The 18,640-nt window shown below is 36.2% G+C and overlaps 1 protein-coding gene across 5 annotated transcripts in view; it reads left to right on the plus strand.

Annotated features, from left to right (window-relative positions):
• The window catches only part of LOC109077389 (zinc finger protein DPF3-like), a 38,780-nt gene that overhangs the window by 16,331 nt on the left and 3,809 nt on the right, over window positions 1-18,640 (plus strand). For 3 of the 5 annotated variants that reach the window (XM_042777789.1, XM_042777786.1, XM_042777790.1), the window contains exons 4-9: window positions 2,656-2,789; window positions 3,796-3,891; window positions 4,143-4,215; window positions 4,985-5,026; window positions 7,117-7,254; window positions 13,365-13,493. In XM_042777789.1, coding sequence (XP_042633723.1) covers window positions 2,656-2,789; window positions 3,796-3,891; window positions 4,143-4,215; window positions 4,985-5,026; window positions 7,117-7,254; window positions 13,365-13,493 — 612 coding nt within the window. Of the gene's footprint in view, window positions 1-2,655; window positions 2,790-3,795; window positions 3,892-4,142; window positions 4,216-4,984; window positions 5,027-7,116; window positions 7,255-13,364; window positions 13,494-16,484; window positions 18,290-18,640 lie in introns of those variants that run through there. The other 2 variants (XM_042777788.1, XM_042777787.1) reach the window with 2 other exon arrangements.

Genomic DNA, 18,640 nt, shown 5'->3' on the forward strand with positions numbered 1-18,640 from the left:
CTGAGTGGCAGTGTCTCTGAGAAGTCAAGATGGGCAGAGGATCACCAATTCCCCCAATGCTGGGGTTGAAAAATAGTGGCGCAATATCAGAAAGGAGTTTCTCAGAGAAAAATTGCAAAGAGTTTGAAGTTATCATCATCTACAGTGCATAATATCATCCAAAGATTCAGAGAATCGGGAACAATCTCTGTGCGTAAGGGTCAAGGCCTGAAAACCATACTGGATGCCCGTGATCTTCGGGCCCTTAGACGGCACTGCATCACATACAGGAATGCTACTGTAATGGAAATCACAACGTGGGCTCAGGAATACTTCCAGAAAACATTGTCGTGAACACAATCCACCGTGCCATTCACCATTGCCGGCTAAAACTCTATAGGTCAAAAAAGAAGCCATATCTAAAAATGATCCAGAAGCGCAGATGTTTTCTCTGGGCCAAGGTTCATTTAAATGGACTGTGGCAAAGTGGAAAACTGTTCTGTGGTGAGACGAATCAAAATTTGAAGTTCTTTTTGGAAAATTGGGACGCCATGTCATCTGGACTAAAGAGGAGAAGTACAACCCAAGTTGTTATCAGCGCTCAGTTCAGAAGCCTGCATCTCTGATGGTATGGGGTTGCATTAATGCGTGTGGCATGGGCAGCTTACACATCTGGAAAGGCACCATCAATGCTGAAAGGTATATCCAAGTTCTAGAACAACATATGCTCCCTTCCAGACGTCGTCTCTTTCAGGAAAGACCTTGCATTTTCCAACATGACAATGCAAGACCACATACTGCATCAATTACAACATCATGGATGCGTAGAAGAAGGATCCGGGTACTGAAATGGCCAGCCTGCAGTCCAGATCTTTCACCCATAGAAAACATTTGGCGCATCATATGAGGAAGATGCGACAAAGAAGACCTAAGGCAGTTGAGCAACTAGAAACCTGTATTAGACAAGAATGGGACAACATTCCTATTCCTAAACTTGAGCAACTTGTCTCCTCAGTCCCCAGACGTTTGCAGACTGTTATAAAAAGAAGAGGGGCAAAACATGGCCTTGTCCCAACTTTTTTGAGATGTGTTGATGCAATGAAATTTAAAAGCAACTTATTTTTCCCTTAAAATGATACATTTTCTCAGTTTAAACATTTGATACGTCATCTATGTTGTATTCTGAATAAAATATTGAAATTTGAAACTTCCACATCATTGCATTCTGTTTTTATTCACAATTTGTACAGTGTCCCAACTTTTTTGGAATCGGGTTTGTAAACAAAGAAATTAATACATTTATTAGGCAAGGATAAAGTTAAATGTTACAAAAAATATCTATTTCAAATCAACACTGTTCTTATGCACATCCTATTCATCAAAGAATCTTCAAAATATCACAGTTTCATAAAAAATATTAAGCAGAACAGCTGTTTTCAATGATGATAATAATAAGAAATTTGGAATGGCAGCTAAAAATTCAGCTTTGCCATCACAAGAATAAATTACATTTTAAAATGTGTTGAAATAGAAAACAGTTATTTTAAATTGTTATAATTGTTCATATTATTACTGATTTACTGTATCATTAATTATCTTAAAAAAAATGCTGCCCTGTTAAATATAGTAAATTCTTTCAAATACATAAAAAAAAAATCTTACTGTCCCCAAACGTTTGAACAGTAGTATATGTATATTTTTTCCTAAGGTATTGATATCCATATTATAAATATTTTGTGTCTTTCTTTATTATAGTTGTTTTATTTATGAAAGTTATTATATATGTACATAATCTTTTTTGCTTGATTAACAAAAATGCAACACAATCGACAACACAGTCCATTTAAACAGCTAGCAGCAAATGCATGGTTGCATATCTACCTTATTTTACTTAGTCATAAGAAAATAGCTTACTTCCATATTGCAAAATAAGTTGGATGTAGCAATGTTGATAAATATCAGATTCATCTATGTTTGAATGCATGATCTTGCAGTTATATCATAGGTATAATGAGTCATGAGTGTCTCAGTGTTTAGTGGATCGAGGCACTTGCTAGTGCACGATAGTATTCACGATATAGCAATTCACATCATAAAGATCTAGGGAGTGAAATGAGACACAGCTTAAGACTATTTCTTTCATGCCTTCTCCTCCATACATACACATTCTCCAAAATATCTTCAGCACCTGGAGCTTTTCACCTTTAATGAGGCTTGAAAAGCTATCCACCCTATAAAAACATATTGATGGCTGGTGTGTCCAAGAAATCTACCCAAACTGATGGTGGAAAACACACACACATGCACGTACACACACAATCTGTCTGCCTGTGAAGCTGATGCCTTCATGAAGTGCCTTCAGACAAGTGATTTATTCACTCAATGTCTCTAGCTGATTGTACCTCTTATTTTGATATACAGTGGGGTCCAAAAACTGGGACAAAATCTGAGGTTTTATTTAAACCTGGAAATAAAGAGAAACATTTAGAGTAATACTACATACTAAGAAATGTATAGCAATTTTTAACACACCTTTTCACACAGTATTATGTAAGTAATATAATTTGTCACAGACTTTTTGGACCCCACTGTTTATGGAGGAGAGGTTCATAGAAGTTGCTTCTCCTGGCCGTTTACCTGACATTCTCATTTTCTACCTCTCTCTTTCTTGTTTAGAGGCTGAGCTGATGGCCAAGAGAGAAGCCCCAGCGACGGAGGCCACGGCCCTGGAGGCTCTGTTACGAGGTGATGGGATCTTAGACAAGAGGAACAATAACTCCAAAGAGGAAGAGACACTACTGGAAATCCAGGTAACATATTGACAGTCCTTTCTAAGGGATTTCAATTGGTTTGGACATGCATGATAATATATTAAGTGTCAGTGTCAGACTTACAGAGTGGTTTTCAGTTGTCGGGTCACGAACCAAAAATAGGTTGTAGCTCTTTTCTGAAAGATTCACAGACAGCCAGGATGAAAAAAAAAAACAATAATATACAAATAATAAAATGTAACTAACCATATAACCATGACTAATTAGTATATTTAAGGCACAATAAATAGGCCTATGAGTTTTTAAAAGTGAAAAATGTGGGAAAATAAAAACAACAGAGATGCTTTGCAAAGGTTTGAGGTGATGGCGCAGAGAATTATAAGATGCAATCTACCATCAATCAGCGATATCCACCATTCACTGTTGCTGTAAAGCCCTATCCATCATCTGAGACCCCATCCTCCCCAGCCGCAAGCTGTTTTGTTTCCTACCTTCTGGCAAACAATACCGCACTATTAAGGAGCACTAGACTTGATAAAACACAAACTGCAGCATGCTTTCTACACAATGCACTTCACATTATATCTTCGCAATATCACACAAGCAAGAGTGATGTTGTACCCAAATATCAAAGAAAATGCACGACTGTGAGTAAAATCTTGATTTCATACAACAGTTGAATAGAAGTTAATATTAAGTTAGCTTACATTTTAAACCCAATTGTGCCAGATACAGTGTCTGTTTATGCATCCAAGCGAAGCCACAGCAGAAGCAACACACAGTAGGTGCTGTTTCATTCCTGAATGAATCTTTAAATGAATCGGTTGAATGAATGACTCAATGGCCCACTCATAAAAACAATCAGCTTTTAGTGTTTTCTGTGCTATTTTTTTGTTACGAAAAACGAGTGTTTTAAGGACCTCATTGACCATATATGGTAATAAAGTTCTCCTCTCTCTCTGTATGTGGTCTGTTGTCTTTTCTTGTGCAGTGCATTGATCTTTGTCATCTAATCGCTTACCCCAACTTTCTTCATTCTCTGCAGAGGGTGCTTGAGGCAGATGAAAATGGGGATGGTTTCCATGACGATGAAGATTTTGAAGTGGACACACCAAAGAGGAAGCATCGAAACAAAGGCAGGGTGAGTGATGAGCATGACTTATCAAAGTCTGCAGATGGTGTGAAGGAAAAAGGCAAGTGAGAGCAAGAAAAAGAGACAGCCCGAGAAAAGGTGGACTGACACCAGTGAGGGAAAAAAGCATGAAAAAGAAATACCTGTGTTGATCTCTCTGAGTTATGGTGTGTGCAGAGACTAAGAAAAGATGAACGAGAAATGATCTAAACATAAAGAAAGTGATTTTATCATGTTATTTTCTGTTATTTGTCGATCAGGGTCGAGGCTCTGGGCGCAGGCGAACAGAGGCAGTGGCCAACGACGATCAGGATAAACCCTACGTGTGTGACAGTAAGTGTCAGTTTCATAATTTAATATGCAACCTTTGTGCCTTAAATTATAAGCAACTTGAAATAGATATATCATTTTGTATACGTTTGAACTGCAAGAGAAAATCTAATTAGGAAATTTGTAAACTGTAACTTAATATGGCATTATGTATTTAAGTCCAAAAGTCTGAGACGACATTGAAAATCCAATATTTTCAAAATCCAATTTTTATAAAATTTTACACCTGATAATAAAGAAACTTTTCAAATTCAGAGAAATTAAAAAAAATATATATTATAAAATAAATATTTACAATTAATTAATGAATTAAGCAAGTTTGTGGCATTCTGAGTTCTTTAAGATTTTTTTTCACTCAGATTAATTGTTATGCAGACAATATAATTTGTATTTAATTATTTTAAATAAAGTGAGAGGTCTCAGATTTTTCGTCCCCAATGAATATTAATATAATTTTGTTTCACTTCACACGGCTGTCAAATAAAATAATGTTTATTGTCTCTGACTTCTGTTTTAATCATGGGATTTGATCTGTTTTGACACTGATCTATTTTTTTTTGGCTGTCCTATTTTGGTGTATTTTTCATTTTGTCATACGGTACCTGCCTGTGTTTCTGATCTTGGCATGGTGGCCTGTTATAATATCAAAAGCATGTGACAACCCGAGGAAATATTAGAGTTACTTTGGGTTCCAAAGGCCTTTCTAAATGTAACTTACTTCCTGTATTTTGTTTTGTGTCTCCTCTTTTGCTTTGTGTCTCCTCTGTTTCAGACAGATACAAACAAAAGCATAACTCAAAAACTGCTGACTCAGGTATTCAGCCATGTTGCCATCTTCCTCTTGCTCGGACATGTGGGCTATGCTAATGACAAGGCTAAACAGTTAATGCTCATGTCGGGGAGAGATTATTAACATAAATCAGCTGGTTCAGTCTTTTCTCTGTAGCTGCTATTGATATTTCACGCTGCTTGGCCAAAGCTATCACGCATGGCTAACAACACGGCTGCTAAAACAGCAGAGCTTGAACATGTAGCCTTTTCATTGCCGCATCTAGATTGCAGGCCCTGTTCTAGGTAAAATCTGCTGCATTGCTGGAATGATTGACTCTAGATGTGCAATTTGCTGAAATGAAATGCATGTAGTCGCTTCCCTTTTCCATTCTATATGTTCTGCCTTAATGATTCCTGTGTCCAGCTGTACGATTCAGCAGTCTATACAAAAAGAACATCTGTCACATCAAATATATACTAGTGGCCTAAAGGTGCACTAAGTAAATTTTCCACAGAAATGAATACCATTTATATGATTTGAAAGATGAAATATGATTTAATTTCATGAAATATGATTTAATCTCATGAGATGAAGACATATCATTGACTTATAAAATCAGTTTTATTATTTATATATTTATGCAATTAAATGAAAATGTATTATAGTTTTCATAATTTTATGTGCTAAAAATATGTGCTTTAGTATGTTCGTCAGCTCATAAAACTAAGGGTACTTTTTTAGAGCATGACAAAAATATATTCAACAATGATTTAAAATGTACTTTAAAGCAAAACTTGATTTGACAATTACAAAATGCTCTTTTTAAGTGTTAAGAAACAGAGTCATGAAGGCACTCTCTTCTTAAGTACACTTAAGTGGCCTTTTATTATGTTAATATTATATTATCTGTAAATACATTTTTTTTTGGTTTTTTTTTTTTTACAAACTTAAGATTTGAAGTAGACTACAAGTGCATTTTCAATACAATTAAGTACACTATGGTTGGATACTTAGTGCTCCTTTATGCATACATGTAAAAATTAAACTTAAAGACAACATGAAAACAGCATTCAAAAGCATTTAACTGTAATACAGTTTACTTCTGAGTAAAATGAATGATCATTCAGGGCAAAATTTTTGGAAAGGATTTAACTTATTCATTGAAATTTAATTGGACAGGCTCACCCTTTTTTCCCTTTAAAATAAAAGTAAATTTCATGTTGTCTTTGAGGTAATGTAGGAAAAATATATTGAAAATGTAATACAAATCCATATGACACAGACCTATATAAATCTAAATCATTTTAGTTACTAATTGTTGTCTTTAATAATCACAAAACAATTTCCTAGTTGTGATCATATTCAGATATTTTACACATGCTTTCCTTCTCTGTGCTTTGTCCATCCTTTTTCTTTATAGATTTGTAGTGAGAGAATTTATTACTGTGAAAATAGTGTGCTTACATTGCTGGTATTGCAGTCTGCAACCCACAGATGCCTGACATGTTTAATGCATCCTCCTGTTGGTAGAAGGAAATCTTTTCTGTACTGAGGTTTACATAATATGACAACCTAAGCCAGCATGTTCAGTAACAGCAATTCATTTGTATTATGTATCCATTAAACACAACAACACTATGATATAGTTATGTGATATATCCCATGTCTGTAATCTAATAGGCCAACTGGCATTAACATGTGTTTTCAGTGATCGGATCACAGTCCGATAGCACTTGACCAAATTAAAAGCTACATATAAATGCACCCAAGACATACAGTATCAGTGACAGATTCTGACTGCATTTGACAGAGGTGTGATTTAATATGATAAAAGTAATATTCATAGTTTTGCTCTGCACCTGTATGTGTTCATGAAGACACACTGTGGGGTTGCAGTGCTAATACTGCACCTTAAACACTGTTCTTACACCCCACATGTCTCTCTCATTGGCTGAGAACATGCGATGTAGATTTTGTGATAGCGCTTTGACTCCAAAGCTAGCTGCTTTGTCAATTCCTTAGATATGTGTTAGCATCCCAGCTTGATTATTTGTATAATCTAGATTTATTTGAGAATAAGAGATTTTTGCCAGTAAAATGAATTTCATTCTGACCAATGTTCTGTATCTTAGTTTGTGGGAAGCGTTACAAAAACCGCCCTGGACTAAGCTACCATTACACCCATACTCACCTTGCTGAAGAGGAGGGTGAGGAAGAACGTGAAACTGAAATCCCCCAATCTCCTCCTATCCACCATGAGAATCACAAACGTAAGTTAATATTCATTTGAATTGTAAAGTAAGTGTTTCAATATCTAGGACTCTTTTCCAACCAGGGGCGAATCTAGAATTTTTTCAACTGAGGGGGCCAATCTTATGTTGTGTATTTATATGTAGAACTGTAGATATCCAAATAATTTAAAGTTCAGTAAGCTTTAAAATCAGCAATATACATGATACCTTATTATTTTCTTTTAATGGCATTTATTCACTGCTGTAAATCAAAACAGTCAAAAACAATCTGTATTAACTTTTCACAATAATTAAAAGAATCCAAATCTGTGAATAGAGTACAACTCACAAAAAGAATACAATTCAAAATGAATGCTTTAATGCAGGGCCGATTGATGAGCTGATGAGAGGCAGTTGATGGTCAGAAGGCTGGTGAGAGAGAGCTCTCTGTGCATGTGTGTGTGTGATGGGAGAGCCTGGTGAATCCATGAAACATTTGTTGTTCCAATCCTGTGTGACTTTCTTTTTTCCATGTGACAAAAGAAATTGTGAAGAAAGTTATTGTCTGTATATAATGAGTGTCAATGGTGATCAAAATAGAGATTGATTTGTTTCCATTGCCTTTCATTACAGTGGATAAAGACATTTTCTTTTTTGTTTCATGGAAGAAAGAAAATCAGAAAGGTTAGGAATAACATGAGGGAGAGTAATTGATGACAGAATTTATATTTTGGGGTAAAATACCCCCTTTAATTTATTTATCTGACTTGAAACATCAAACAGGGTTTTCCGAGATCAAAAATGGTCTTTGGTATAGTGAACAACTTTTCCCTCTGATTATAAGTTGAGGAGAGTGAATTGCCTGTCTAAATTATTATAACAATAATTTAATAAATTATATCAATTTAAAAATTTGTATAAGGATACACAGCACCGACGGTGGGCATGGGAGATGTAATATCCTCGCTCTGCTGAGAAATCTGACCACCAGTGTGTGCCTCCCGATTGATTGCCTGTAAACCAGGGAACGAAAAGAAGTGATGGCGGCCACATAAACCTTTAGCATTGACTGTAGACTCCCGTTATCTAGCCTGTGCTGCACAAAAAACATAGAACATCTGACACAGGACAGCTCGCCAGGTCGATATCTCTATCACAGCTCCATTTCATGAACAATCCCCATTTTGGTGTGTACAGTGTCTAGTTGAAGGTGCACAAGACTTAGTGAGCGTTCAATCACACAGGGAGGCAGGGCGCTTAGCCCCTCTAGAACCCCTGAAGTAGCCACACATGAAGGCTCCACAGCTTCACAGATTCGGCCAGTTCAGGGCAATGAAGATCACCGACACTCTCTTCCCTGATTTTGTATAATACTAGAAAATCTTCACCGGAGGGAACACACATAGTCTAGCTCTCAGCCATCAACGGGGAGTGAGACAGCGAAAAGAACAGTGGGTCAGAACACCGGAGGTCTTTTACGACATCCGTGTCCCTGCCACCGTTGTCCAGGGACTGCAGGAGCTTAGCTTGAAAGACCTGCATCACTGCCATCGCATGCAGTGTGGAGCGAGGTGGGCAGTCAATCTGCAAGGCTTAGAAGACATGCTGAGGACTGCACCAAGTATGGCTGAGGAAGGGCACAGATGTGCGACAAAGGTCTCCTCGACGGGGGGCATGTGCACACATCCGTGGGAGAACATGGCCTGTTTGGAAGAGTGGACTTGCCCACCAACTGGGGTGCAGACCATGACTTCACCACTTCTCGTGGACATCCGGGAAGAACGAGAGCTTCCTCCTCGAGGCAGCCAGGCGTCGGCTCGACTGGAAGTACCAGGAGTCAAGCTTACTCCTGGCAGGTTCGTCTGGAGCATCCCAGTTGAGGTCGAGCTCCTTAACAGCTTTCGCTAGGACCTTGGCGAACTCCTCCTGGAGGTCTGGGGGGCCCTCATTGTTGGGGCAATCCCGCTCTGACTCTGGCCAGTTCTTTTCTGACACTGAGATGGACATGGATTCTTAGTTTTCCTCAGGGTTTCCAAATGCAGTGCGCCCCACCCTCGTAAGGACGGTGGTATCGCGCTGGGACGTTGGCCTGTTGTTTTCAGTTGGAATGAGGGATCGTCAGATCAGTGTGGGCCAGGCCCAGGTAGGCGATGCAGAGCTCATGTGGGTCCGGCAGATTTGGCAGAAGCTGCCATCAGATGCGGTGAAGAAACTGTCTTATCTTCAGGTGATCTTCAATGATGCCTGCATGAAGGAAAAGATTCTGAGGCAATTGTCGCTCTCACAGCATTATATACTGCATTATTTGTATATACACAGTTATATATATTATTTATATACACAGTATTTGCATAGGATTTCCATAATTAGCGACAATTGGCCAGTTTATTGTACTGGAGTTATCCTATAAGGTTTCAAGATTTCAGGAATGCTTAGCAGTGTAGAGTGAACGCTCAAAAGCAGGGTGTCCGCGGGTCCTTAAAAAGTCTTAAAATGTCTTAAATAACGTTTTCCTAATAAAAGGCCTTAAAAAGTCTTAAATTCGTATTCGATGGGTCTTAAATATTTTTGGTCACATTACCGCTAATATATTAAGTCTGATGGACCTAATGACTGTTTACAATCAGACCAAAGATTTTTTCTTCCCCGCGGTAAATTACTACGTCATCAGAGAATTGCAGTAAATTAGCAGAATACAGAATACAAGTTCGCGCTGAGGCTCACTCTGTTTGTCTGTTTGTCTCTTTGTGAGAGACTTCAGAACAAATGAGCGTGATGGCACACATAAACTCAAGTCTAGTGTGCTTGCGCATTTACAGTGCACTCTTTCACTGCATGATTACCATATACAGTACAAATGTAATATTGATTTTTTTTTTTTTTTTTTTTTTACAACAGTTCAATAAACTAGAGGTTTTATTAAGAGACATACGTTTTAGACACCATATCGCCTATTTATGCTCTATTTTACCAACAAAAATAATTCCAAACAAATCCACAGCGCTGTTTTGCGTCTTTGAGAAACATTACAGCGTTGCCATTTTGTTCCTGAATGAATCACCCCTTTTAAATGATTCGGTTCAATCGCAATGACTCACTTATTAACAGTGACTTTCTGCCACCTGCTGGCGGTTTTAATTTCACATTTAAAGTATCTTTTCATTTTTTTTATTATTATTTTATATATCAGTATTCAACGTTTTATGTTTAATATATCAGATTATTTATGCATTTGTAACTGCAGGTTAAATGCATACATGTTTTGCATTAAACAGTATGTAAATACTTCTAAATGCCACTTCAGGTGCAGCTTATGTCTGGATTTTAAAGAGGAATTTTTGTTGATACTGATTTCATATTGCTTAATAACAGCCCAAATGTCTTATTATTCTAATTCTCTGATTAAATGTAAGATTTTGACTCAAAAGATAATGCACAGTTATGGAAAAAATTGCTTTATAAAGGTAAAATGCCCATAAATGGTAAAAATCAATTTAAACTTATTAGAAAAGATTAATTTCTATTTGACCACCACACAGAATATGAAGAATATCAAAAACTTTAGGAGTCAGCTGTCCACAAAAGTCCTTAAGATACCAGCGTGATAGCATACTCAATCAGTTGAATGAATGACTCAGTGACTCACTCATTAAGTGACTTACCGCCTGCACTTACTGGTAGTTTAGTTGAGAAGTATGTTGGAAAGTATGCATTTTTTCCCTCAACCTTTCTTATTTGTATATTCATAAATGCATTTAAAACATTAATCTAATAACATTATTTATTGCAGTTGTAATTATTTTTATTTGCAGTGTAAATTATTTAATCTGCCTTGTAGCAGCCCTATAGTTTACATTGAATTTATTGATAAATTGTAATAATTTGACATGAAAGATGATGCATACATCTAAAAAGGTTAAACATAGGCCTTTGTACAGGTAAATAAAAAATATGCAGATTTAAGTATGTAAAAGCTGATAGAGCTAGAACACTGATGAAAATATTGCTTCAGAATAAATTGTTTACTCCACCAAAAATCTCAGTAATGCAGTTATTTTGCAGGGATATTTTGTATGGAATATTGTCTGCTGACATTAAAAGTTTACTGTGTATTGTAGTAATAAATATCATTTATTACAGCAATGCTATTTTGTTTTCTTTTTAATTTAAACACATTAAATACTATATATGAATGTAATAAAAATGTGTATTTACATTACAGGTTTAGGTCTTAAATTTCATATAAGGTGGTATTAAAAAGGTCTTAACAAGTCTTAAATTTAACTGGTTCATGTCTGTAGAAACAGAGGGGAAACACTGGTTGTATTATTATGCATTACATACCACCCACAGAGCATTATAATGCATTATCTTGGTCTAGGAGCTAACATTGAACCTGGTCTGTCCTAACACTGAAAGAAGGTTACAATTGCTAATTGAAAAAAGTGAAAAAATGCAAATTTTTTAGTTGGAAAACAACAGCTCGCTATTCTTAGTCCCAGCTGTTGAGAAGCAATGCGGAAGCGTTAATTATTCAAATACAAGCTGAAAGATTTGAATTTTGGAATGATGGTATGCTGATTCCAGCACCCAACATACCATGTAGATTTTAGACATTTTATGAATATTGTGTTTTTTGCGTTTTACTTTTTGTGTTGTGCCTGTTTTCTAAATTCATATTAATAACATTATTGTGAACAATTCATCCATTCATATGTTTCATTAAAAAAAATTATGATCTCATAATTTTTCAGTTAAACCTGCATTTTCGTAACTTTTTTGGTTAAAATTATCAGTTAATCAGTTATTAAGTACATAACCAGTTAGTGTGCAAAACTATCTCCTTACCTTAGCTTGAATCTCAATGTTAAGCTTATAATAAAGTTTTATAATTTGAGTGGTTCGGGTCATTTGTCTTTGTGTCATTACATCACGACTGTATACATAAAGAAGGATGCTAATAGGCTATATCGTGTGTTTGGATGCTGCAGCTGGCGTATCCTTTGTAGCCTCTTCTTACAGCAGCTGGAATAATTAAACTTGTCATTTTGAGAATAGAGTCTTAGTAATGAAACACATGTAAGTGACTGAAATTAGATTATATTCCAGTTTTAAATGTGCATCTGATTACAGATATGTGAGATTACACTGTACTTGTACAAGTTTTGTATTTCAAAGAGAACGAGTTCTAAGGAACATTAAATTAAGGTTAAAAGAACAATTTCTTTTGATGACATTATAGACTGTAGACTGTACAGAAATTGAAATCTACAGATAACAATAATACATACTAAATATATATAGTCACGCAACATTTATGTTGTTAATGTTAACAATTTGCGAACAATGTATAACAATAATAATAATTATTTGCACGGTTTGACGGGATCTAACTTTGCGATCGTTAGATTTAATCACCATTGGTTGCGTGATTTATTGTAAAGGTCAGAACAAAACTGGCAGACATGTTACTTGTTCAGATGACATTTTCTGGTGAAACGTCTTATTTTGAACATACTTATATAGCATTGCATTTGTAATTCCTGAATATCCACACTGGTGCATTGACTGACAACCCATCTAAAGAAGAGAATTCCACAAAAAAACTGCAATTGAAGGTTTTAAACAAAAGAGGGAAAACTCTGGCCATTTTCAGATCTGCCTCTATTCAATGAACAGTCGATGGATTGAACTGTTCTTTTTCGATAATCCATTTCACTTGGATGTATGTCACAAAATGAAGAAATAAGTCGCTGCTTATGTTACATTGTGACTTTAACCATGGTAAAATCATTGTAACAGCCTATTTCTTTAGTTAACATCACTGTGTGAATTTTAGCATAACAATAGTTAGTAGCAATTATGTGCTTTATTCCAAAACACTAGTGAGCTGCCTCAATGTTTACATATTCTATATAAATATTCTAATAATATTTTAATAGATACTGTTCAGTATTCAATAAGCAAAGAAATACATACCACACACAGATGTTTCCATTTATACTTTTCAATACTACACCGCGCATGATGTCACAATTTTAGGATGCCTAAAATAATACAAGTAATGTTTTCTTAGTTTGTCTGGATTTGGAATAGGCCACTGTTCTTATATGTTCTCTTCCCCTTTTTAATTTGTACTATTTTTACAGCACAGAAAGGGCCTGATGGCACAATCATCCCTAATGACTACTGTGACTTCTGTCTGGGAGACTCAGGCTCTAACAGGAAGACAGGCCAAGCTGAGGAGCTGGTTTCTTGTTCAGACTGCGGCCGTTCTGGTGAGTCTTTCACATCACTGTATTCTTTATTACTCACAGTTACAGTATCTGTCCATGTTAGATCAAGAAGGTTAGTTTCACCTCCATCTTGTTTTAATCTCACTCTGAGGGAGATGTTTACTATGACATAGCCAATATTAATCTGGTTTAAATTTTAAAAAGAAAGATGTATTTTTTAATGAATTGCCAGAGGTTTAGTATTAAATAAAATAGAAATAAACAGTAAAAGTGCTCAGAGATTTCTCTCTCTCTCTCTTTCTCTATATGTAATCACCAAAAGAAAATTACAAATCCCATTTAATGCTTTATCATGTCATGCATCAATAGCACATTTCATCAGCTTGTTTCTGCATCTTTTCATGTTTTTTGCTAGAGCATGTTTATTTATTTTATGGGGTTTTGCGGAGTTGTTGTGATTTGGGTTTGGCTTGGCATAACGGTGTCATATAGAAATATAAATTATTTAAATTATTCCAGTATAAATTATTTATCAGTTACTAAAAATGTAATCAGTAATTCAATACAAATACCACAATATGAAATTAACAGTCTGATTGTGTTTAATAACATTTGGATTTATCCTGCATGTGCAATAGGAAAATGGATAATTACTATATGATTTTTTTTTTATTTAAAGGGGTCATATGATGCGATTTCAAGTTTTCCTTTCTCTTTGGAGTGGTACAAGCTGTTTGTGAATAGATAAGACCCCTGAAGTTGCAAAGACTAAAGTCTCAAACCCAAAGAGTTATTCTTTTTTAAAGTTAAGACTCGTCCATGCCCTCCTAAAACACCTCATTTAAACACGCCCCCACATGTCTACCTCACTGTGTTGGAAGATTTGCATAACACTGCCCAAATGGTCATGCAAAGAAAGAAGGCGTAACTTTTATTCTCGCTGTATTATTGTTGCTGCCGTGCCGCCATGTTGTGGAGACGCTGTGTGTTTCGTTGTGAAATCGAAAAATACTTAGTTTGGCCTTCCAAAAGAGGACACAACTAGAAATCAGTGGTTAAGTTGTATTTACAACACTGTTCCAGAACAGTTCAACTCATATGTTCAGATGTGTGCAGCACATTTAATGGAGGACTGTTTACTGAACCTGGGAGAGTAGACTACAATGCCGGCTGTTCTGACTCACAGCCTGTAAGTATGTTTTCATATTTAAAGAATTTGCCTCTGACTATTCAAACGCGTTTTGAGCAGTAGAGTAGCGCTTGTTGTTTGTCGTTTCTCCGGTCACAAATGCAGACATGGTTTTATGTTTATGCAGTGCGATGCAACACAACGCATAAAAAGACAGTATAAATCATTATAATCAGTAATTATGTCCCCACTGGATGCAACAAATGCCTCGTTTGCAATGGGTTTTATTGGTTTTGTTCTCGTCATGCCGGGACACGGCATCACAGTATGGTAAGGGGCGTAACATTTCTGTCACACGCTTGAGGTATTCGGCCAATCACAATGCACTGGATAGCTGGCCAATCAGAGCACACCTCGCTTTTTAGAACGACGAGATTTGTAAAAAACAACGCGTTTCAGAAAGGCAGGGCATAGAGGAGAAACAATAATGTACAGTAAGTGGAAAATAATGTGTTTTTTGAACCTTAAACCGCATAAACACATTTCATTACACATTCTTTTTTTAGCAATGTCATATGACCCCTTTAAAGAGATTTTGTGCAACAAAAACAGATAAAATATTAAAATTAAAATCTTCATTTATTTATTTTATTATTGTCTCTATCAAATTTTCCAGTATCAGTATACCAGTTTTATTGCTAAGATAGTTTTGTTGCCATACAAATGACATTTAAGTGAAAATCATCTATTTGATATTAATATTCTGCTATGACTGTTTTGACCAAAGCTAGATCACAGTTCATTCTAATGAGAGCTGGAAGGGAAAGTAGGTGCAATTCTGTGAAACTGCTGTGGGAGTGTCTTGGGATTCTATCGAAACCGTTAAGTCATGCCGTTTTTCATGGCTGATGCCAAGACTACAAATTCCGAAAGCATCTTACTGTACATCTAATTTCGATTGCTTAGGTTGCTGCAAAAAATTTTCAAGATGGCAGACCAGAGAACATTTGCTCTTTGCAATTATGATAATTAACATTTCCAACCAATCCACTTGAAAAAAATAATTTTTATAAAACAAAAAATACCATGCTTGCATCTAGAACGTACATTGTGTTTGTAAGTGTAGACATGTGAGCCAAATCCTGCACTGCTGAGAATGAGCATTTATTTGTGACGTGGCCTTTTTCTTCATCTTTCTGAGTGCCTGTGTTTTGCATTTTTCTTTTACACAAGTTATTTTCCAAGCAAATGATCCTGGAAGGGTCAACTATCCCACATTTATTTCCTGGATTTATTTTTGAACTCCTAACATGCTCATAGTTCTTAACTGTTTAGGGCATAATCAGTTATCTCAGTTCATGTGCGCAAAAAATTCTCAATTTTTATTTTGCTCATATGCTTCCATTCTTTCTGTTTTCCTTTCTTGGCTGTGTGATCCATTGCCTTCTCATAATCGAATGGTAAATAGCAAGAACAGGGAGAGACCAAATGATGTATTCCTCAGTAAAAACATTTTTATAGTTTATAAGGATAGTTCATACAAAAATTAAAATTCTGTCATTACTTATTCACTTCAAAACCTGTATGACTTTGTGTTCAAAACATCATTCAGTGAGCAAATAATGACAGAATTTTCATTTTGTTCATTTTCATTTTGGGTGAACTATCCCTTTAAAAGATTCATGATTCACTTACAGCTAAAAAATGCGCTGCAACTTTAATCTACAGCCAATGATAAGCACATATTCAGGCAATTAGATATGCAAGCCGTAGTCCCTTAATGTATGAGTAACTGCAAAGACTGCAAGTTGTCCAAAGCTGAGAGGAGTGTGAGTCCTAGCTGACTGCAGTGTTACTTGTGTGTGTTTCCACTGTGATGCTGATATGTCCGTCATGCATGTCAGCTGATCGCGTCGGTGGGACCAGGGCGAAGAGGAGGACGGGCGGAGTCCTGGACATGTTCGGGGACACGTCAGAAAGCGAGGCGTCCACCTTTCACGGCTTTGAGGAGGCCGACCTGGATGGGCTTCTGTCCGACGACAGCACAGGCTCACCTCAGTACAGATAGACAAAGGAGAAACCTCAAGAAAACAGCATCAGAGAAACTTCCGGCATGTGTCTGCTGCCTGTTTTTTTTTCTTCTTTTTTTTTCTTTTTCCCTGTTTTTTTTTTGCAGCAGCATGCATAATGGATTCACAACTCCAGACACAATGTTAACTTCAGGAATTGCTTACAAAGGACAAGTTGCAGCCTTTTATAAATTAAGGAATGTTGTTTTTATTGCTTCACACTTCTGTATACGGAGAGGTGCTAGTTATAGGACAGAGGAGCCATCACTTCTGGACTGTTTGTTTTCCTTCATGGAAAATTGCAGGGACGTTACCAATGTGTGGACGTGGATTACACTCCGCCATGTAAGATAAAATGCCTACTGTGTGGAAATTTACTTTAGAAATAGAAATTAAAGAATTTCAATCCTCAAGGAGGAGAAAATACTCAACATGTGTCTGTAGGTCGGATAGTGAAGAGGGTTTTTTTCCTACCTCTGGATAAATACAATATTTGCAAAGAAAGGGATCACGAGAAGGCAGAGAATGGGCTGAGGCCAGGCCCTGATTGGATCCAGAGGAAAGGGAGGACAGTTACAGAGAGGTAAGAGCCAGTTGGCATTTAAATGTCCATCTCTCCTCCTTTCTCAGGACAGCTACAAGAACAACAACAACAAAAGAAAATGAAATTTGAAATCCCATGTTTGCTGGAGGATACATGATACTTGGCCTCTCCCTAGTTTTGTTGAGTAAGAAGAAGAAAAAGGACTGGTATTTTTGGAGTATTTCCCTTTGCTATTCAGGAAACTCTCCTTAAACAACAGGTACGAGAAGGGGTACAATTGTAGCATATGTGCAATGATTCTAATGAAGGCTTTGTTTTGCAAATAAAATCCGGACCATTCACCTCTGTTAACAGATCCAGCTCTGAGGATTTGACTGTGTATGTGTAATTGCAAATAATAATAACAACAATACACTGGATTTCAAGCACATAACCTTCCTACATTCAATAGGAAAATGCAGTAAATGTGAACTAGAAAAAATAATACATGCAATAAAAGGCGCAATACACATGAGCCACAGGGACGTCACCCAGTTAATATGGGGATATTTCAGTGTATCCATTTTGTATGAACAAAATTAGCCATATTTGCTCTTTAAAGCTCTTCTATTTATTGTTATGGTGGACTCATGTGTCACTTTTGAATTGAAAATGTTCCGTATTAATGCTTTCGATCTTGTCTCTATTTCAGGGCGTTCATTCTTTTGAAAATGATAATATAATTTATTAAGATATTGTATATAGGCCCACAAACTGTTGCAGGCTAAACCTGTTGTTCTACAACAGCTCTTGATGATATTTCTCCCAGGGTTTTGGTGTCTAAACTTTAAGAAAATGTTTCAATGTTTAACATTTGAACTTTCATTTAATTTAGTTTCATTTAGTTCATTTATTACTAAGCCAAGGGCAACATGGCTAGAGATGATGCTTGTAACTGCTTCTGTGTCATGCAGACCTGTGGCACAAACACACAGAACACACTTCATGCAACCTGTCATGGTCGCTGCTGAGTCCTGTTACTCCAAATGTCAGCCTGCAAGTCTTTCACTGGATTTTGTTACTAAAAAACATTAAACATTTGACATTTTATGAATTACTCTTGAGTTAATTTTGTTTCAAGGAAGAAAAACATGGGAAAAGTGACCTCAAATAGTCTTTGAAAAATGTCTTAATGACACTAAAATATCATACCAAGTCTGCAAATAAATGATGCTAAACATTATCTCACAACAAACCACTTTCATGAGACATTTTTAACTGGTTCAAGTTCATTATAGTGGATTTATAAAGGCAGCTCCCCTCAAGTCCACATGGACATTGTTATAACTGTCTTAATTTTGAGTATTATATTGTTTTATAATTTAAAACCTAGTAAACTAATTATTGGGAAATGTTGAAATATTTTCTTTACAATAAATAACACTTGGCTTTCTATTTTCTTAAATAA

The sequence above is a fragment of the Cyprinus carpio genome, chromosome A20, assembly GCF_018340385.1.
Source record: "Cyprinus carpio isolate SPL01 chromosome A20, ASM1834038v1, whole genome shotgun sequence".
Lineage (NCBI taxonomy): Eukaryota > Metazoa > Chordata > Actinopteri > Cypriniformes > Cyprinidae > Cyprinus > Cyprinus carpio.